This window comes from Rhinopithecus bieti, unplaced genomic scaffold (genome assembly GCF_001698545.2).
Source record: "Rhinopithecus bieti isolate Rb0 unplaced genomic scaffold, ASM169854v2 scaffold_70516, whole genome shotgun sequence".
Taxonomy (NCBI): Eukaryota; Metazoa; Chordata; class Mammalia; order Primates; family Cercopithecidae; genus Rhinopithecus; species Rhinopithecus bieti.
Genome location: NW_016826783.1, coordinates 417,630 through 434,449, shown reverse-complemented (window position 1 = coordinate 434,449; position 16,820 = coordinate 417,630). Strand labels below are relative to the sequence as shown.

The 16,820-nt window shown below is 56.6% G+C and overlaps 3 protein-coding genes across 5 annotated transcripts in view; 1 reads left to right on the top strand and 2 right to left on the bottom strand.

Moving 5' to 3' along the window:
* Positions 1-3,884: 3,884 nt before the first annotated feature.
* On the bottom strand, positions 3,885-4,832 carry EMC6 (ER membrane protein complex subunit 6). The gene is made up of 2 exons (XM_017863602.1): positions 4,661-4,832; positions 3,885-4,462 (listed from the first exon to the last, which is right to left on the bottom strand). Exon 2 carries the CDS (start codon positions 4,411-4,413, stop codon positions 4,081-4,083), a length of 333 nt encoding a protein of 110 aa, XP_017719091.1. The 5' UTR covers positions 4,414-4,462; positions 4,661-4,832; the 3' UTR covers positions 3,885-4,080.
* A 34-nt stretch (positions 4,833-4,866) lies between these two features.
* On the top strand, positions 4,867-10,350 carry TAX1BP3 (Tax1 binding protein 3). Its single transcript, XM_017863601.1, has 4 exons — positions 4,867-5,072; positions 8,472-8,591; positions 8,984-9,061; positions 9,362-10,350. The coding sequence occupies exons 1-4, from the start codon at positions 5,034-5,036 to the stop codon at positions 9,497-9,499; spliced, it is 375 nt and encodes a 124-aa protein (XP_017719090.1). The 5' UTR covers positions 4,867-5,033; the 3' UTR covers positions 9,500-10,350.
* Positions 10,351-11,704: 1,354 nt separating this feature from the next.
* Positions 11,705-16,820, bottom strand: part of CTNS (cystinosin, lysosomal cystine transporter) — a 25,572-nt gene continuing 20,456 nt past the window's right edge. For 2 of the 3 annotated variants that reach the window (XM_017863597.1, XM_017863598.1), the window contains exons 8-12: positions 16,631-16,730; positions 16,422-16,541; positions 15,111-15,281; positions 13,276-13,393; positions 11,705-13,016 (exon numbers count right to left, since the gene is read on the bottom strand). In XM_017863597.1, the coding sequence (XP_017719086.1) occupies positions 12,883-13,016; positions 13,276-13,393; positions 15,111-15,281; positions 16,422-16,541; positions 16,631-16,730 (643 nt within the window). In that variant the 3' untranslated portion in view covers positions 11,705-12,882. The remainder of the gene's footprint in view (positions 13,017-13,275; positions 13,394-15,110; positions 15,282-16,421; positions 16,542-16,630; positions 16,731-16,820) is intronic. The other variant, XM_017863599.1, reaches the window with a different exon arrangement.

Genomic DNA, 16,820 nt, shown 5'->3' with positions numbered 1-16,820 from the left:
CTGGGATTACAGGTGTGTGCCACCAGGCCTGGCTAATTTTTTATTTTAATAGAGACGGGGTTTCATCATGTTGGTCAGGCTGGTCTCTCAAACTCCTGACCCTGTGATCCACCCACCTTGGCCTCCCAAAGTGCTGGGATTACAGGCAAGAGGCACCGTGCCCGGCCCATTTTTATCCCATATTCTAATTTTTTTTTTTTTTTTTTTTTTTTTTTGAGATGGAGTTCTGCTCTTGTTGCCAAGGCTGGAGTGCAATGGCTCACTGCAACCTCTGCCTCCCGGGTTCAAGCAATTCTCCTGCCTCAGCCTCCTGAGTAGCTGGGATTACAGGCATGTACAACCACGCCCGGCTAATTTTGCATTTTTAATAGAGACAGGGTCTCTCCATGTTAGTCAGGCTGATCTCGAACTCCCGACCTCAGGTGATCTGCCCACCTCAGCCTCCCAAAGTGCTGGGATTCCAGGTGTGAGCCACCGCACCCGGCCTTTTACCCGTATTTTGAAGGAAAATGTAGGAAGGCGAGATCAAAAGAGGCAGACACAAGAAACAATTAGTAAGCCATATATTATATCCTCATTATCTTGCAAAGAAATTCAAATTATGGAAATGCTTTAAATGAACAACTATTAAAATTATAGACTAGGAAGGCACTGATAAAACTGGTACTTTTAATTCAATTAGTGTAATCTAACACAACTTGAAATCACTGGGAATCAAATTTTTATCTTTGCTGTAGGAACTTACTAAATTTCTCAAGACAATATAAATGCAGACATTCATTGGAGAATTTTTTATAGTAGTGAACATTTCAAACTTACTGCCCAACAATAGAGAAATTAAGTACATCAGCTCACTTATCCCTCTTCCTTCTTCCTCCTCTCCCACCAGGCTGAGGACTCCCTCTGCTTCTCTCTTACACCAGGAATGAACCTTTCCTTCCCACTCAGAGGAGGTTCTGAGAGGACTGAGGTGGGCGAACCACTGAGGATCTTCAGTGGGGGCGGAGAACGGGCTCACTGGGATAGGGAGGCAACGCTATGGCCTCGGCTTCTCCTTGGCGTCGTGTGCGTGTGGTCCTGAAGCTGAAACGGAATTGAACAGGTCTGGGTCCCAGATCCATTTCCATGACTGGCCATGGGCTATGATCTGTCAGAAGGGGTCTTGGATTCAAGCTCTCAGATCCCCTTCCAAACTAAAACAGATTATTAAAAAAAAAAAAAAAAAAAAAATCCAAATGTGATGACATCACTTCAGACTAAAAATTTCCAAAGGCTTCCCCCATTTGCTCTGAGGATCAAGGCCAGGGCAAATGGGAGCTCAGTGCAGCCTCAACCTCCTGGGCTCAAGTGCTCTTGATCTTCCCATTCCAGCATCCTGCAGGTACATGCCCCCGTACCCATTACTGCCCTCCATGATATGGTTTGGGTCTACCCTGTGGCCTCTCCTCTCACTCTCTAAATACAGTCACATTCCTTCCTGCCCAATGGCCTGGAAACATGCGCTTTCCTGAAGGTAACCCCTTCCGCACACTTTACTTGGCTATGTTATTCGACCTTTGGGTTTCAGATGTAATGTTATTTCCTCAAAGAAGACTTCCTTGACCTCCATCCCCCAACTTGGGCTAGGTTTGCTGTGTCCTCGCTTCACAGTACTTACCATAATTTAAGTATTTGTGAAATTAGGTGATGCTGGTGTCCCCAGTTAACTATAAATCCAGTGAGCACCATCATGTTCACTACTGTAATTTCTTTAGACAGGGTCTCGCTGTTGACCAGGTTGGAGTGTAGTGGCAAATCATGGCTCACTGTGGCCTCAACCTCCTGGGCCCAGGTGATCCTGATCCTCCCACCTCAGCCTCCTGAGTAGCTGGGACTACAGGCACATGCCACCACACCTGGCTAATTAAATGTTTTTTTGTAGAGATGGGAATCTCACTATGTTGCCCAGGCTGGTCTTGATCTCCTGGGCTCAAGCCTTGGCCTCCCAAAGTGCTGGTATAACAGCATGAGCCACTGCACTCAGGCAACTACTATAATTCTATTGCAATATTTATTTCTCAAATAAACACATGTGTTTTATTTATTTATTTATTTTTGAGATGGAGTTTCGCTCTTGTTGCCCAGGCTGGAGTGCAGTGGCGCCATCTCGGCTCACTGAAACCTCCGCCTCCCAGGTTCAAGCAGTTCTCCTGCCTCAGCCTCCCTAGTAGCTGGGATTACAGGCATATGCCACCACGCCCGGCTAATTTTGTATTTTTGGTAGAGACGGGGTTTCTCCATATTGGTCAGGTTGGTCTCGAACTTCCCACCTCAGGTGATCCACCCACCTTAGCCTCCCAAAGGGCTGGGATTACAGGCGCCCGGCCACAAATGCGTTTCAAGATAACCCACTTGACAAGAAAGGATCAGGGATTAACACATGGAGGTGTTTACACCCTAAACCAACCCAAAGTTCAGTTTAAATGTCCACACAATTTTTTTTTTGAGATGGAATCTTACTGTCACCCAGACTGGAGTGCAGTGGCACGATCTTGGCTCACTGCCTTCTGGGCTCAAGTGATTCTCCTGCCTCAGCCTCCCAAGTAGCTGGGATTACAGGTGCCCACCGCCACGCCTGACTAATTTTTGCATCTTATTTTTAGTAGGGATGGGGTTTCACCACGTTGGCCAGGCTTGTCTCAAACTCCTGACCTTGGGTGATCCGCCCGCCTCAGCCTCCCAAAGTGCTGGGATTATAGGCGTGAGCCACTGTGCCTGGCCTAAATGTCCAAACAATATTTAATCTTCCCTAGACATATTCTAAAAAATACAGCTTGACTGGCCGGGCGCGGTGGCTCACTCCTGTAATCTCAGCACTTCCGGAGGCCGAGGTAGGTGGATCACGGACGTTCAGGAGATTCGAGGGGGAACCATCCTGGGGCTAAACACCGGTGGAAACCTCATTCTCTTACCTAAAATACAAAAACATAGCCTGCGCGGGTTGGGGCGGGCACCTGTTTTAAAAAAATTTTATTTAATTTTTTTTATATATATATATATAATATATATAATCTTGGACTTTATTTTTTCTTATGGAAAAGACTGTCACTAAATGAAACGAAACTAAAATGACACCATTTATACCTGGAAATAGTGGTTAGTGGGAGGGAACGCTGGCCTGGGAAAGGTATACCCAGCCTATCAAAAGCAAATTAAGAGACCTGCGTTTGAATCCTGGCTCTGTCTCTTCCTAGCTGTATCTCCTCTGGCAGAAGTATTTAACCTCTCTGAGCCTCAGGTTCCTTACCAGGGAGCTAACAATAACATCTACCCTGTAAGGTTATTGCTAAAATTAAATGAGGATTGGTGCCAGCATACAGGGAACTGTTTTTTTTCATGAGAGACGGACAGAGTCTCGCTCCATCACCCAGGCTGGAATGCGGTGGTGCAATCTTGGCTCACTGCAACTTTTGCCTCTAGGGTTCAAGCGATTCTCCTGCCTCGGCCTCTCCAGTACCTGGCATTGCAGGTGCGCGCCACCACACCCGGCTAATATTTGTATTTTTAGTAGACACGGAGTTTTGCCATGTTGGCCAGGCTGGTCTTGAACTCCTGACCTCAGGTTATCCGCCCACCTCGGCCTCCCAAAATGCTGGGATTACAGACACGAGCCACCGCGCCCGGCCCAGGGAGGTCTTAGTACATATTAACTGTTACTGCTTCTTAGGATGTTAATAAGAAGTTATTGCCTTATATAGGCCCTTAGGGTCTGTTTCTGGATCGCCTATGTGTAAATGCAAGGACTTAACACAAGGCTATGGCCCAGTCCCTGCTCTCCAGGAGTCAAATCTCGGCGATTTTGCATCAGTGGCAGACTAAGCTTTATGGCAGGAAAGAACTATACCAAGTGTCTCACGCTTCATTTAATCTGAAGAATATTACAGGCTCTCCGTTTTCCGATATAAATTATTTATAAGGTTACAGAACAAGCAGCGAATTCAACCACTTAAGAACTAAGGAAGTCTACACGGTGTTAATTGCTGGCCACAGTCCTCCCGATCTGTTTTTTTTTTTTTAAAAAAAGTCCCCCGGGCCCCCATTTCAGTAGACGTGCACCATGCCGTAGAGGAACGTCCAGAACAGGACGTAGGTGAAGAGGCCCCCGATGAGGCCTCCTGTAAAGAGAGGTCTCCGTGATTTGAAATATTTGTTCCACCTCCTTCCCGCCTTGAGAATGAGGAGCAGGGAGAGCAGGACAGAGGCGAGCAGGTAGAAGATAAAGCCGTAGAGGCCGGTGAGGCCGAGGATGCCGGCCGTGGCCCCCGACAGCGCTGACACCGAGGTCCGGCAATAATCCAGGACGGCGGCGTTGCCCCGCACGGCCGCCTCGCTGATGAACGGCGGCCCTTCCCGCTTGGCCACCACCGCGGCCATCGCACCCGCCGGGGCTCGGCCTCTCGCTTTCTCGCGGAACAACGCGGAGCTGCGGAGAAAACCAAGTTACAAGTAGCGCCCGGAGCTCGGTGAGTTGGGTTCACGCAGCCCCCTCCCCCTGGAGCTTCCGAGACCTGGCACCAATCCTGGGCCTCGGACCTTCCAAAAACGCCGAGGAGATTGAGGGTCCGAGCCGGCCAGGAGGTGGTGGCGCGTCTGCGTTCCCCGGCCACGCTGGCCCAGTTACCTGGAACACGGCGCCGGACACAGTACTTAGCGTTCCCTCAGACGGGGAGGGGAAGAGATGCCCACGGCGCCATCTTGCTCTGAAGGCTGCCGGGAGGTCCCGGGCTGCGCACGCGCCCAGATCCCGCCCCGCCCTGCGCGCCTGCGCCGTGGGCGCCCCGGACAGGCTCCGGCCTCTGCCTGCTTTTCTGCGCGCGCGCCGGGACTTCGGAAAGCGGAGTAGCGCTCCGGCCAGTGATTGGCTGGAGGTTTGTTAACTATTCATGAGGGGGCGGACCGAGCGGGGCGGCCTTTGTTAAGCAGCGAGGGCGCGGCCGCGGGGACTCTGCTGCCGGCTTCTCGGAGCGGCGCTGGGCGACCAGAGTGGGGTCGAGATGTCCTACATCCCGGGCCAGCCGGTCACCGCCGTGGTGGTGAGTGCGCTTGCGCTGGCTCCTCCTAGTCTTGGCCTGACCCCACCTCGCAGAGCGGGAAACGGACACCCCAAGCAGGTTGACAGAGCATCGAACCCGGGGCTCCTGCGAACCGGCGGCAAGGGCTCGGGTCCCCGCTTTGCCGGAGCGGGCCGCAGTTCCCCCAGCCACGTAACAGGGACGGCCGGGACCCGAGAGCCTCCCGAGACCCTGGACGGAGCCCAGACTGCGCGCGCGGGGCGGGGAAGGCCACGGGGAAAGGCCCGGCTGCGGGAGCCTGGGAAAGCGCCCCCTTCCCGGGCCTCCGTGTCCCCAGCCGGGGAGCTGCGGGGGGCGGGCGCCGATCCCGACGTCCATGAGTCGCAGCCTCTGGAATGAGGAAATGCTTCCTCCACTGCAGCTTGCGCCGCCGCCCGAAGGGAGATCTGGGGGAGGAGCTGTCCCGAGCCTGCCGTGGCAGCCCCTTCCCCCTTCCTGTCCAGCCTTGCTCCTCCGACCCACTCGCCGCCTGGTCCAGGGTGGACGCTCCTATAGCTGCGATGAGCGTTGCGTCTTCGAACTTTTCTTGGTTCTCCAGCCCTTAAGGCAGAAAAGTCCAGGCCTCCCTCCTGGCACTTGAGTCCTGAGTAGACCCTCTGGGGGCTAGCCTAGGCCCCTGGCCGCCCTCTGGCTTGTTTTAGGTGCTGGGTGGTATTAGAGTAGGCAGAGGGAGGCTGGGACGTTAGACTCAGACGCCGGTGTCACGGTGGGACGGGGCCTGGAGAGCAACCCTATGACAGAGGTGGGGAGTCCTAGAAAGAAGTGCTCAGCCAGAGAAGACCTCAGGATAGACTCAGGTCTCCTGTCTACCTCCCGACAGTGTTTAGAGGATGAGAAGAAATGCCTGCCCAGTGGGCAGTAGGTCAAGTCCCCGCCCTGGAGCCTTAGGGACTGGGTGTGTTATCTCAGATGGGTGTGCTGGAGAAGCTCCAGCAATCAGGTGGGTGGAGGCAGAGAAGCCACTGATAAAGGCGACATGTGAGGCTGAGCTTAGAGCACCAGCTCAGGCCTGGGCCAGGAGGAAACATTGCTGGGCCAGCTGACAGCTGTCCTAAGCTTCACCCTCCCTGCACCAGCCTGACTTTTTTTTTTTTTTTTTTTTTTTTTTTTGAGACAGTTTTGCTCTGTTGCCCAGGCTGGAGTACGGTGGCGTGATCTCGGCTCACTGCAACCTCTGCCTCCTGGGTTCAAGCGATTCTCCTGCCTCAGCCTCCTGAGTAGCTGGGATTACAGACGTGCACCAGCACGCCCACCTAATTTTGTATGTTTAGTAGAGACAGGGTTTCACTGTGTTGGCCAGGCTTGTCTTGACCTCCTGACCTCAGGTGATCCCCCCGCCTCAGCCTCCCAAAGTGCTGGGATAACAGGTGTGAGGCACTGCGCCTGGCCCAGCCNCGACTGCTTTTTTTTTTTTTTTTTTTTTTTTTGAGACAGTTTTGCTCTGTTGCCCAGGCTGGAGTACGGTGGCGTGATCTCGGCTCACTGCAACCTCTGCCTCCTGGGTTCAAGCGATTCTCCTGCCTCAGCCTCCTGAGTAGCTGGGATTACAGACGTGCACCAGCACGCCCACCTAATTTTTGTATGTTTAGTAGAGACAGGGTTTCACTGTGTTGGCCAGGCTTGTCTTGAACTCCTGACCTCAGGTGATCCACCCGCCTCAGCCTCCCAAAGTGCTGGGATAACAGGTGTGAGGCACTGCGCCTGGCCCAGCCTGGCTTCTTTAGATCCCTAGCTGCCCCAGAGAGAGAGCACCAAGTTTACTCTTTAGCTAGAAGGGGGGTGGGGGCAGGGGCAGGTGAGGAGCCAGAGCAAGCCACCTTCTGCGTGACCTCACCCAGCAAATCAGTGACAGCCCTGTCTCCCAACCCAAGGGCCTGTACTCTTCTGACTATGCCAGCGAAGCAGGCCTGGAGGAGCTCAGTTTGGGGCATGAGGACCCAGGCGCAGTGGGTCTCATGCTTCCTGCCCCACTCCCTCATGCCATAACTGGTCCCAGGGCCTTCCCCAAAATTGCAGGCCCACGCCTCCCAATTCTAGTAACACCAGGAACGTGCTTGAACATGGTGTGTATGGTCTGGCCTCTCCCTTGAGTCTTGGATTGGGGATGGGGTTGGGCAGGCTCACTCGCCAGTCCCCACCCTCTCCCATGTAGAATTTTGAGAATGTTAAAGCCATTTAGGCCATTCCTCTGAACTCTGGCTCCGTTGATCCATCTGCCTTCTGGACACCTGCCCCGCAGCTCCTGGCACTCCAATCCAACCTGTTCCTCCTCCTCCTGGGTCCTCATCTGAGTGATGTGTGTTCAGCCAGGCAAGGTGGCTGGGTGCTCTTCTTGACTCCTCTCCTCCATGAGTCGTCCCTAAGTCTGTAGATCTCCATTTTCAGGTAGCTCCATATCCCCTAGCCTCTGCATCCTGCTTTTGTGAGATGTCCGTTCCTCTACTGATTACCTGAGTGGTCATTCTAGCAGCGAACCTGACCATGCCCTGCCCTACTCCATTCCTGAGAACTCCAGTGGGTTCAGGATCAAGGTCAGGCTACCCATCACCCCCTCAAAGCCTGATGCAAATAATCCCCGCTTTGGGAAACTTCTTTAGGTCTAGTCTGGATTGTCATCTTTTGCTTCTTTTCTCCTTCCTGTTAAAACTTGACCTTGGGAGTGATCTGGTCTGGCTCCCAGCATCTGCTTACTGGACAGTGCTTGCCAAGGGCTTTGAAAGGAACTTGGCACAGTTGGGGACCATAAACCCAGAGCATGGTGGGAGCGCCCCAGAACACTCTTGTTTCTGCACAAGAGCAGGGCCCGGGGCTTAGGGAGACACCCCTACTCCCCTTCAGGACGGGATCTGGCCCCAGCCTTACACTTTCAGCCTCATCTTGCCTCCCAGTTCTGTGTCCTGCACTGGACACTCCAGTCTCACAAACATGTATCCACAGCACCTTGAAGCCTGTGCTGTGCTCTGGTCCCCTTGGCCCGGCAAGCCCTTCCTCTCCTTTCTATGGAAGTTTGATCTCTGTTTTTCCAGAGCACCTCCTGTGAGATGGGCTTCCCACCCACAAAAGCCATAGCACCTGGACTCTTGGGCCAGCAGGGGCTTTGACCACGTGTTGACCAAGACCAGTGCCTAAGACTAATAGGGGAAGTGGGGACAGGTTGAGGACAGAGGGCTGTGTGGGTGGATCAATGTGGCCAAGTTCTGAGTGCCAGCTCCTCAGCCTCCCAGGCTGGTGAGCAGCTGGATTCCTGCAGGGGCCTGGGCCCCACCCCCTTGGCATGGCTCTGAGGCGGCTGCTGGGGACACACACCAGCCTCATTCTCCAACCACCCACTTCCCTCAACTGGCTTTTCTTCTTTGCCAGCAAAGAGTTGAAATTCACAAGCTGCGTCAAGGTGAGAACTTAATCCTGGGTTTTAGCATTGGAGGTGGAATCGACCAGGATCCTTCCCAGAATCCCTTTTCCGAAGACAAGACGGACAAGGTGAGGGGGTTCTGGGGTCCTGGGACCGCTCCATGGGGCACAGGGGACTGAGATGGTGGGTCTCTGTTTCCTGGGCCCCATGGAAGGAGCAGACCTCATCTCTCAAACCATGTTCTCTAAGAAGGCATTGGAAGGGACCTAGTGAGAATAAGGATGGGTAGGGGTGAGGAAGGGCTGCCCAGACAAAGCCCAGGGGAGCACGGCCGGCGCACAGCAGGGCAGTGACACTCTGCCCCAGCTCTCTCGGAATAGTCCTCACTGACCGTGTGTGCTGGGACAGGCTGGGTGCGGGGACAGAGGGACGGCTGACAATGTGCCATGCTGGCTTCCACTCTGTGGATAAGGGGCCAGTCCGGGGACCACAGGGCTTGACTTGGGCTACCCCTTTCCAGGGTATTTATGTCACACGGGTGTCCGAAGGAGGCCCTGCTGAAATCGCTGGGCTGCAGATTGGAGACAAGATCATGCAGGTAACACGTGTCCCAAAGGAGGAAAAACAAGGTTTGGGCTAGCAGGTCTGAAGCACATGGGGTTGGGGACCTGCCCCAGCCTCCCAGCTAGGAGGAACTCACCATAGCCAATTGGGAACCCATGCTGGTATTGCCCCAGAGGACGCTGGCTTTCTCTCCTGTGTGTGTCTCAGCCACAGTGCTTGGCCTGGGATGTTAGGCTGGGGGCTTACTTGAATGACCCGGGCCTCCAAAGCCCTCTGCTTCCAGATCCCAGAGGGCAGGGAGCTGAGGTGGGCCTGTGTTCTCTCCCTGGGCCAGGTGAACGGCTGGGACATGACCATGGTCACACACGACCAGGCCCGGAAGCGGCTCACCAAGCGCTCGGAGGAGGTGGTACGCCTGCTGGTGACACGGCAGTCACTGCAGAAGGCTGTGCAGCAGTCCATGCTGTCCTAGCAGTTGCCACCATCTGCAACTCCTGCCTGCCTACTCTCTGTACAGTAACGCCACTTCCACACTCTGTCCCCACCTGGCTTCTGCTGAGTGCTGGGCCCCAGCTCAGAAGGGCTACAGTTGGTCCCAGAGGCCTGGCCTGGCCTTCCTTCTCTTCTCCCACCCCTGGCCTGGGGCCTCTGGGACCAGCTTTCTCCCCTGGACACCGAGGATTGGAAACAAGGGCCTGGAGCTGAGTGGTAGCCGGTCTGCTGTGACCACAGGCTCAGGTCCGACCCTGCTGCCTGGCCACAGCTGTGGCTGGGCAAGTGGGAACCACCATCTCTTGGGAGCCACCAAAGCTGGGAAATGCTGGAGAGGCCGGGCCTTTCCCGCTTGGCCCTGGTTGCAGGGTTCGGCTCCGCCACCGCCCCCCAGCCCTCGTGTGTCCACCCTGCAGTGCCTCTGCCCATCGGGGGACTGGGCACACATCCTGCCAGGGGCGCTATGAAGGTTTGCCCAGATAGAAGCCAGGTGGGCTCCCCGTTCACTCCCACTCTCCCGAGGGGTGCTGGCCTCCCCAGGGTTTGCCTTCTTACAGGATTGATACGAGGTTCGAGGCTCACATTTCAGGGCAGCTCTCAGGATTGTCCTTTTCCTCTTTGCCTGTGGGTTTAACTTTTGTATTTTTTTAATCACGTTTGATACAAAATGTTTTTATCGTACTCTTTGGAGATGCCCGTTCTACTTTTGAATTTAGCTTACTAACTCGCATCTGGAAGCTCAGCAAGTGCACAAGCCTTACTTTGGTGACCGTGGAAACCACTGCCGCCCCTCCCCGATGTGGTGTGCTCAATAAACAGTGCTGGAATTCACAGGGGGCTCTGCTGAGGCATGGGCTGGGATATCCTGGGGGGTGGGATATTGGGGCCAGAGCTGTGGTTTTAACGATGGCCCATCCCCCACTGTTCTGGGACAAAGCTTAACTACTCCCAGGCCCACCTGCCTGGAAAGCCTGGGGATGGTGGAGCCGTAGCAGCTGCACTGCGCCTGACTGGAACCACATCTGTGGGAGCATCTGGGAGCACTGGGGTGGGACCCTGGGGTGCGTGTGCTTCCTTGGGTGTTATTGTGAAGCCCCTACTTGCTCCCACCTTCCTTTTTGCAACCTAGCCTCAGCTCCCACCTGGGAGGGGCCATAGGGACACCCAGAGGTGCCTGCGAGAGACCCCTGCCTGTAAGACACTAAGGGCACTCCCTGTGTCACAGCAAGGGATGCAACCCCCCACATTGCTGGGGGCCGTGATCTGGCCAGATGGGGGTGAGCCAGAGAGCACCTGATCACCTGCGTACCAGCTCTGGCAAGGTGTTAGCACTCCTGGACCTACCTAGCACTGCCAAATCAGATTTTAAAGAAAAGTCCATTTTTTTTTTTTTTTTTTTGAGACAGAGTTTTGTTCTCATTGCCCAGGCTGGAATGCAATGGCGCGATCTGGGCTCACTGCAACCTCCGCCTCCCGGGTTCAAAGTGATTCTCCTGCCTCAGCCAATCAAGTAGCTGGGATTATAGGCGCCCACCACCATGCCCAGCTAATTTTTGTATTTTTAGTAGAGATGGTGTTTTGCAATGTTGGCCAGGCTGATCTCGAACTCTGGACGTCAGGTGACCTACCTGCCTTGGCCTCCCAAAGTGCTGGGATTACAGGCGTGAGCCACGGTGCCCGGCCGGAAAAGTCAGTCATTTGAAATCTCTCATTTTAAAGTATGGCACCCAGTAACACATTGATTGGGTGACGCAAGTGAAACAGGTCTGTGGACCCGCTCAGGCCAAAGTCTCTGCTCTACAGAAACAAGACCTGACATTCTTTGATGTCTGTTACAACTAGATGGAGGAAGCATCTGGAGAATAGGCCCCCACTGCCCCCCGCCCCCACACCCAGTGCTGGCTTGCCCTTCAGAACCTCATCTACCCCCACGCACATCCAGATTGAGTGGCGGGCCCTGGTCATGGTGAAGACATGGAGCCTGGAAGAGTGACCTGTCCCTGGGCGGGCAGGCGTCTCACACGACCCAAGAGGCCTCCCCAGGGAAGTGCGGGGTCAGCACGCAGTCCCCGCGGGTCAGTGAACTTCACAACCTTACGCGCTTCCTTACACAAGGTGGGGAGCAGGGGCACCTGGCTCTGAAGGCCAGCACACCTGCCTTCTGTATCGAGCACACACTTAAGAGTGCAGAAAGGAAGCGAGTAGGTTTTAATTCAAGATGCAGGCCCCTCACGTTGTTCTCATGGAAGAAAACTCAGTGGACTGACAAGCTCAAGGCATGTACGAGGCACGTCCTGGGATCCCCCCTCCTGCCACAGGAAGGACGACAGCTTCGGGTGGAGGGAAGGAGGTTGAGATCAGGGCTGGGCCCATACGGATTGTGTGAGGTGGTCTCAAGTACAAATACTTATCTGAGGCTCCTGAACAGGCCAGAAACTGGTGAGTCTCAGGTAGGGATCTGGAGAAAGAGAGAGAAGGGGGCCTGCCCTCCCTCCAGGGCAGCTGGTCGCCGTTTGGCAGGCCTAACAGACCTCTAAGGCACAGACTGGTTGCGGGAGAGGGATGTGTCCTGTACCCCAGATGCTGGGTAAGGAGGGGCTGGGTGTGCTCAGGTGGGGCCCATCTGACTGGAAAGGTGGAGGTAGCAGAGAGGGCGGAAGAGAGTAAGCCACTTCCAAACGTCCCTCCACAAAATCTGAAAGGAGTTAGTATGCTAATCTGCTGGGCATGAGTCCAATTCAGAACCAATCTGGCGGGCCCCTCAGGGCTCAGAAATACTCTGGGCAGGGCCAGCTGTTGGCAGCAGTCGCGGACGCCGAGTTATGTAGAGAGAGCGTGTCAGGAAAGTGGCCTTCACAGAAAGAATCCCACGGCCTAACCCCAAAGTGCTAGTCCCTCCACCAGCACCTCTGAGTCCACTGGCCACGGCACCTGGCTGCTTGGTCTCTGGGAACGCAGCGGTGGCAGCAAAGTGCCCAGGGCTCTCCCGGCTGCAAGGTCAGCCCTTCAAGCTGCTCGCAGAAACGCTGGTAGTTTGGGGCAAGGCCTTTAGCTGCAAGTTCGGTGCCCAGTCCTGCCTGAGACGGCTGCCAGAGCCTGTGTGCGCTGCTTGAAGCCTTAAAGAAAAGAGATGGCGGTGTCAAGGCGGCGGTGCCACGTGCCTGGCCGGGGAGGCCCAGGAGGGGCCCGGATGAAGGCAGGCTGTTGAACGGCCTCTGGCTCCAGGAGCAGAGTGCTCTCCTCTGTCCGCACACTGAGCCAGCCCTGCGTGCCAGGGCCCAACCGCTTCTCCGGCCTTCGCTGGGTGAGGCCTTCCCCAGCAGGGCACGAGGCTGGGGGTTGTGCACACTGGGTCCCTGGGTGCTAGTTCAGCTGGTCATACCCCGGTCTCTTTCTGTACAAACAGAAGTGCTGGATGAAGAAGACGATGTCGAAGAAAATGGAGAAGACCCCGAGTCCAAACTTGGTTGGGTCTCCGAAGATGAGCGTCCACTGGTCTGTTAGCAGCCGGGGGATGGAAGCTGGTGTTAGATTGCAGCTCCTGAGGCAGCTGGAGCATGTGGGGTGGTGGGAAGTGGGGGTCCCAAAAAACCACAAATCCTGCAGCTACGAAGGCCCCTAGGTGGGTCTCTCCTTGGGGGCTGGATTGGCTTGGATCCCAGCTGGGGGTGGAGCCCTGGTTGGAGGGTCCCGGGAAGGCTGGCCCCGCCCGATGCTCCAGCCACAGGGTGGCCAGCAGCCCGCTGGCTGACTCACCGTTGTTGTAGGACTGAAGAAACATCTGCAGGAGGCTGAAGCTGCCCCCGGTGAAGTCCAGGAGCACGTTGCCAATGCTCCAACCCTCGGTGCTTTTGTAGTAAAAGTTCATGTAGGCCTGGGCCAGACAGACGGACAGACAGATGGAGGGCGGTGAGGACTGGGCGGCTGCCTCACGTGCCTCGTGACTGCCACTCCAAACAAAAGCGGTTCTCATTCCTCCCACTGGGGCCTGGGCTCCAAGGAACACAGTGACCTTTGGGCTATGACAGGCCTCAGCCAAGGAACAGTTTGGGTGGTCCTGGGGGTGGGCGTCTCATCTGCATGTACAGCAAGCAAAGGCCCCCCAGCCCCCCGCACCTCACAGTTCCAGGGAGGCGGGGCCGGTGCTCCCTTCCTGTGTCTTCCACATCCCTGGGGCTAAGGCCCTAAGCTAGTTTCCCTGCAGCTGTGATTCTTCTCGCCTCCCGGGAAGGCTGTCCCCAAACTCAGCCGGGACTTCATGTGCTTAGGGACTGGGTGGGAGTGGGACTTCTGGTTTGGAATCCCGGCTCCGTCACCAGAGCTTGCTGTCTTGGGCAAGTGACCGTTCTCCTAGCCTTGGTTTCCCCGTCTGTAGAGGGGGTTAAACTCCCCTCACAGGCCTGGCCGAGGCTTCCGGGGTCTGGGGGGTGGGTCTGCGGGGAGGCGCTCCAGTCTGACTGCCTGTGCCCTACGTCCTCCCACGCCGCAGAGCCCTGTGGGTCCTCTGACTGCTGTGACCTTTCCTTCCCGCCGTGAGGGAGGTCCTGGCCTCTCTGGTGGTCTCCTAGTCAGCCTCCAGTCGGTCCCTGTCTTGTCTCCTGGCTCACCCTCTTCCGTACTTGCTGCTGCCTCTCCAGTCCAGGACAGTTCCAAACATCTCCAACCTGGGCTCCTGCCTGCCTGGTTTCTTGGCCCCAAGCCCTCCCACCCTCAGGGACTGGGGCTCACTCCCCAAACCTTCCCCTCCTTGGAAGCCCTCCCCAGCTCCTGGGACCTGACCCCAGCTTCCCAGCTTCAACATGCTCAATACTGTTCAACCAGCCATGTCCCCTCACTACCTCCCCGTGTCCCACCCCAGCCTTTGTGCAGGCTGGTCTGGCCCGGAACACCCGGGCTCCTTGTCCACAGAACTCAGTCCTGCTCAGCCTGAGTCCAGCCCTGCCTCCCAGTCAGAACGCAGGCCCTCCTGAGCTCACAGAACACAAGGCTCCCAGGGCTGGGGACACTGGGACAGGGCTCCTCCCTTTGGGAATGGGGTGAGTTAAATGAGGCCCTAGATCCCTGGGTGCAGCAACTTCAGCCCCAACCCTGTCCCAGGCCATAGGGCAAGATGTGCTGGACCCTGAGTCCCCGGATCTGAAGAGGACCTGCTGCGCTCGCTCGTAGGAGGGGCTGAGCTCTGCGCAGGAAGGAGCTCCCTCCTCCCACCTCACCTCTCCAGAGTCTCCTGCTGTGGCCCCTCGGGGCTGCCCCTTGCTGTGGAAATGGAGGCAGTGGTGGGGGCAGAGCCAAAAGCATCAGGAAAGGCTGGGGTGTGGAGAAGGGGAACCACCTGCACAACGCCTGATGCTCAGAGGAACATGGGGTCCCAGGGCCTCCGCTAACGATCTCGTGTGATTCCAGCCCGGGGGAAGAGCGGTAGTGGTAGGCTGGCTTCCCCACCGCCCTGCTCCTCCTGGGCTCCTGGGCTCCCTGTGGCTTTCTGTCCTGTTTCCTCACCCCGGCCGGAGCTGCCCCACAGGAGCAGGGCCTGGGCCCTGTACCTCTCACCTCTCCTGCCACCAGCCATGTGAACAGGGCCCCGGAAGTACCTGTGGAAAATACTTGACCAGCGTGACCGCGAGCTTGATGTAGGAGAAGCAGAAGAGAAACTGCAGCCATGTGGTCACCCCCACTGCAGCCACGATCATGGTGACAAGTGCGAAGAGCCACGCAAGCACCAGGAAGCCGATGGCAGGCCAGGACACACGCTGGCCACCGCGCTGGGGGCGACAGGAGGGCAGAGATGTGGACCCACACAGAGGCCATGCCGGGGCTCAGCACGGGTGGCCCCAGATAGGGCGGGCTTGGAGAAGGGCACGGAGGCTGGACCCTGGCCTTGAAGGAGCCCCTGCGAGGTGGGGACTGCACTGGGGTCATGACGGGAACATCCGGGCCACAGAAAGCATCACACCTGGGCTGGGGTGACATCCCCAGCACCAGCCACACCTTCTCATCGCCAGGGCCTCCTGTTCAGGCCGCTGGGACTCTCAAGCTCCGTCTGCTTCGTTCCTACTTGGCAGAATTGGGCGCCTCTCAGCACTCACTTGGAGACGTGCGCTCCGACCTCTGGTGGCCTGGTGCCTCTCCCAGCCAGGTACTGACTCGTCCCACAACCCGGCGGCAGCCTGAGGATCTCAGGAATCTGTCCCCTTGCCTTGCCTTTCCCTGAACACGGGCCCAACGTGGGCCTCCTTCACTCTCGCTTCACACCAAAAGCTAAGAAAGCCTAGAAGGTTCATACGGGTGGCCAGACAGCCCCCGGCTGGCCTTACAGTGTGAAGGGAACACCCTGAGACAAGGGAAACCAAAGCTGTCACGTCAGGGGTCTCCAGCAACAAGGCTGAATTACCGGTGCCTCTGCCTGCACGTGGGCCCTCTCCTGACTGCTCAGGAACCTGCCCCTCCTGGCACCCTAAGCCCAGCTGCACCCACCTGCTCTGGGTCCCTCTCAAATGCCCCTTGGCCTCTGTGACCTGACCCCTCTGGGAGCCCACCCTGGCTCCTCCTCTCCTCCATAGGGACTTCACTCATCCTTGGAACACAACCAAGCGTCTTCTGCCACCCTCCTCCCTCCTCCCTGGCGGGGCTCAGGGCCTTGTGCTCCTCTGTGAGCTGTCTGTGCTCCTCTGCGCACAGCTCTCAGCCTGAGTCCAGCCACTGCCTCTCCCTGAGTCCCTCACCCCAGACTTGGCGGGCTCTGAGGGCCTGGACTCACGGGCATCTTCTCTGCCCAGCACAGGACCGGGCTGAATGAACACACCCACTTCCTTTCCCAGGCTCTGCTGCGTCTTCTGTCAAAGGTGAGGCAGGGTGGTGGGTGTTGGCTGGGGCAGGCTGTGGGGGGCCAGGCCTGGTCTCACCTCATACAGGCAGCACTGCACGATGATGATCAGAGTGAGGACGACCGCGTGCAGGCTGAAGAAGACGTCGTTGCTGTTCACGGGGTTCACGCCATTGGGGTATTTGAGGAGAAACTGCTCCTGTTTGGTGGGTGGGAGAAGCTGGGTGGTGAGGGGCAGCCAGGCCACCACGCCACGTGGGCAGAGATGTGGGACAGGCAAGGCTGTACCTTGATGTAGGGCACCCACAGGAGGCCGATGTTGAATACACTGTAGGCCACGAAGCCCGTCAGGTTCAGAGCCACAAAGTCGAAGCTCAGACCAATGACGCTGCAGGAGGTGGAGGGGCAAGACAGGGCAGGGGTGAGGACTGGCGGGGGTGGATGGGCAGGGCAGGGGTGAGGACTGGCAGGGGTGGAG

Bases quoted from the DNA above. Each gene is read 5' to 3' on its own strand.
- TAX1BP3 (XM_017863601.1), top strand. From the start codon at position 5,034: ATGTCCTACATCCCGGGCCAGCCGGTCACCGCCGTGGTG. The intron at 5,073-8,471 runs GTGAGTGCGCTT...CTTCTTTGCCAG, and splicing joins AGCCGGTCACCGCCGTGGTG to CAAAGAGTTGAAATTCACAA. The intron at 9,062-9,361 runs GTAACACGTGTC...TCCCTGGGCCAG, and splicing joins TTGGAGACAAGATCATGCAG to GTGAACGGCTGGGACATGAC.
- EMC6 (XM_017863602.1), bottom strand. From the start codon at position 4,413: ATGGCCGCGGTGGTGGCCAAGCGGGAAGGGCCGCCGTTCATCAGCGAG.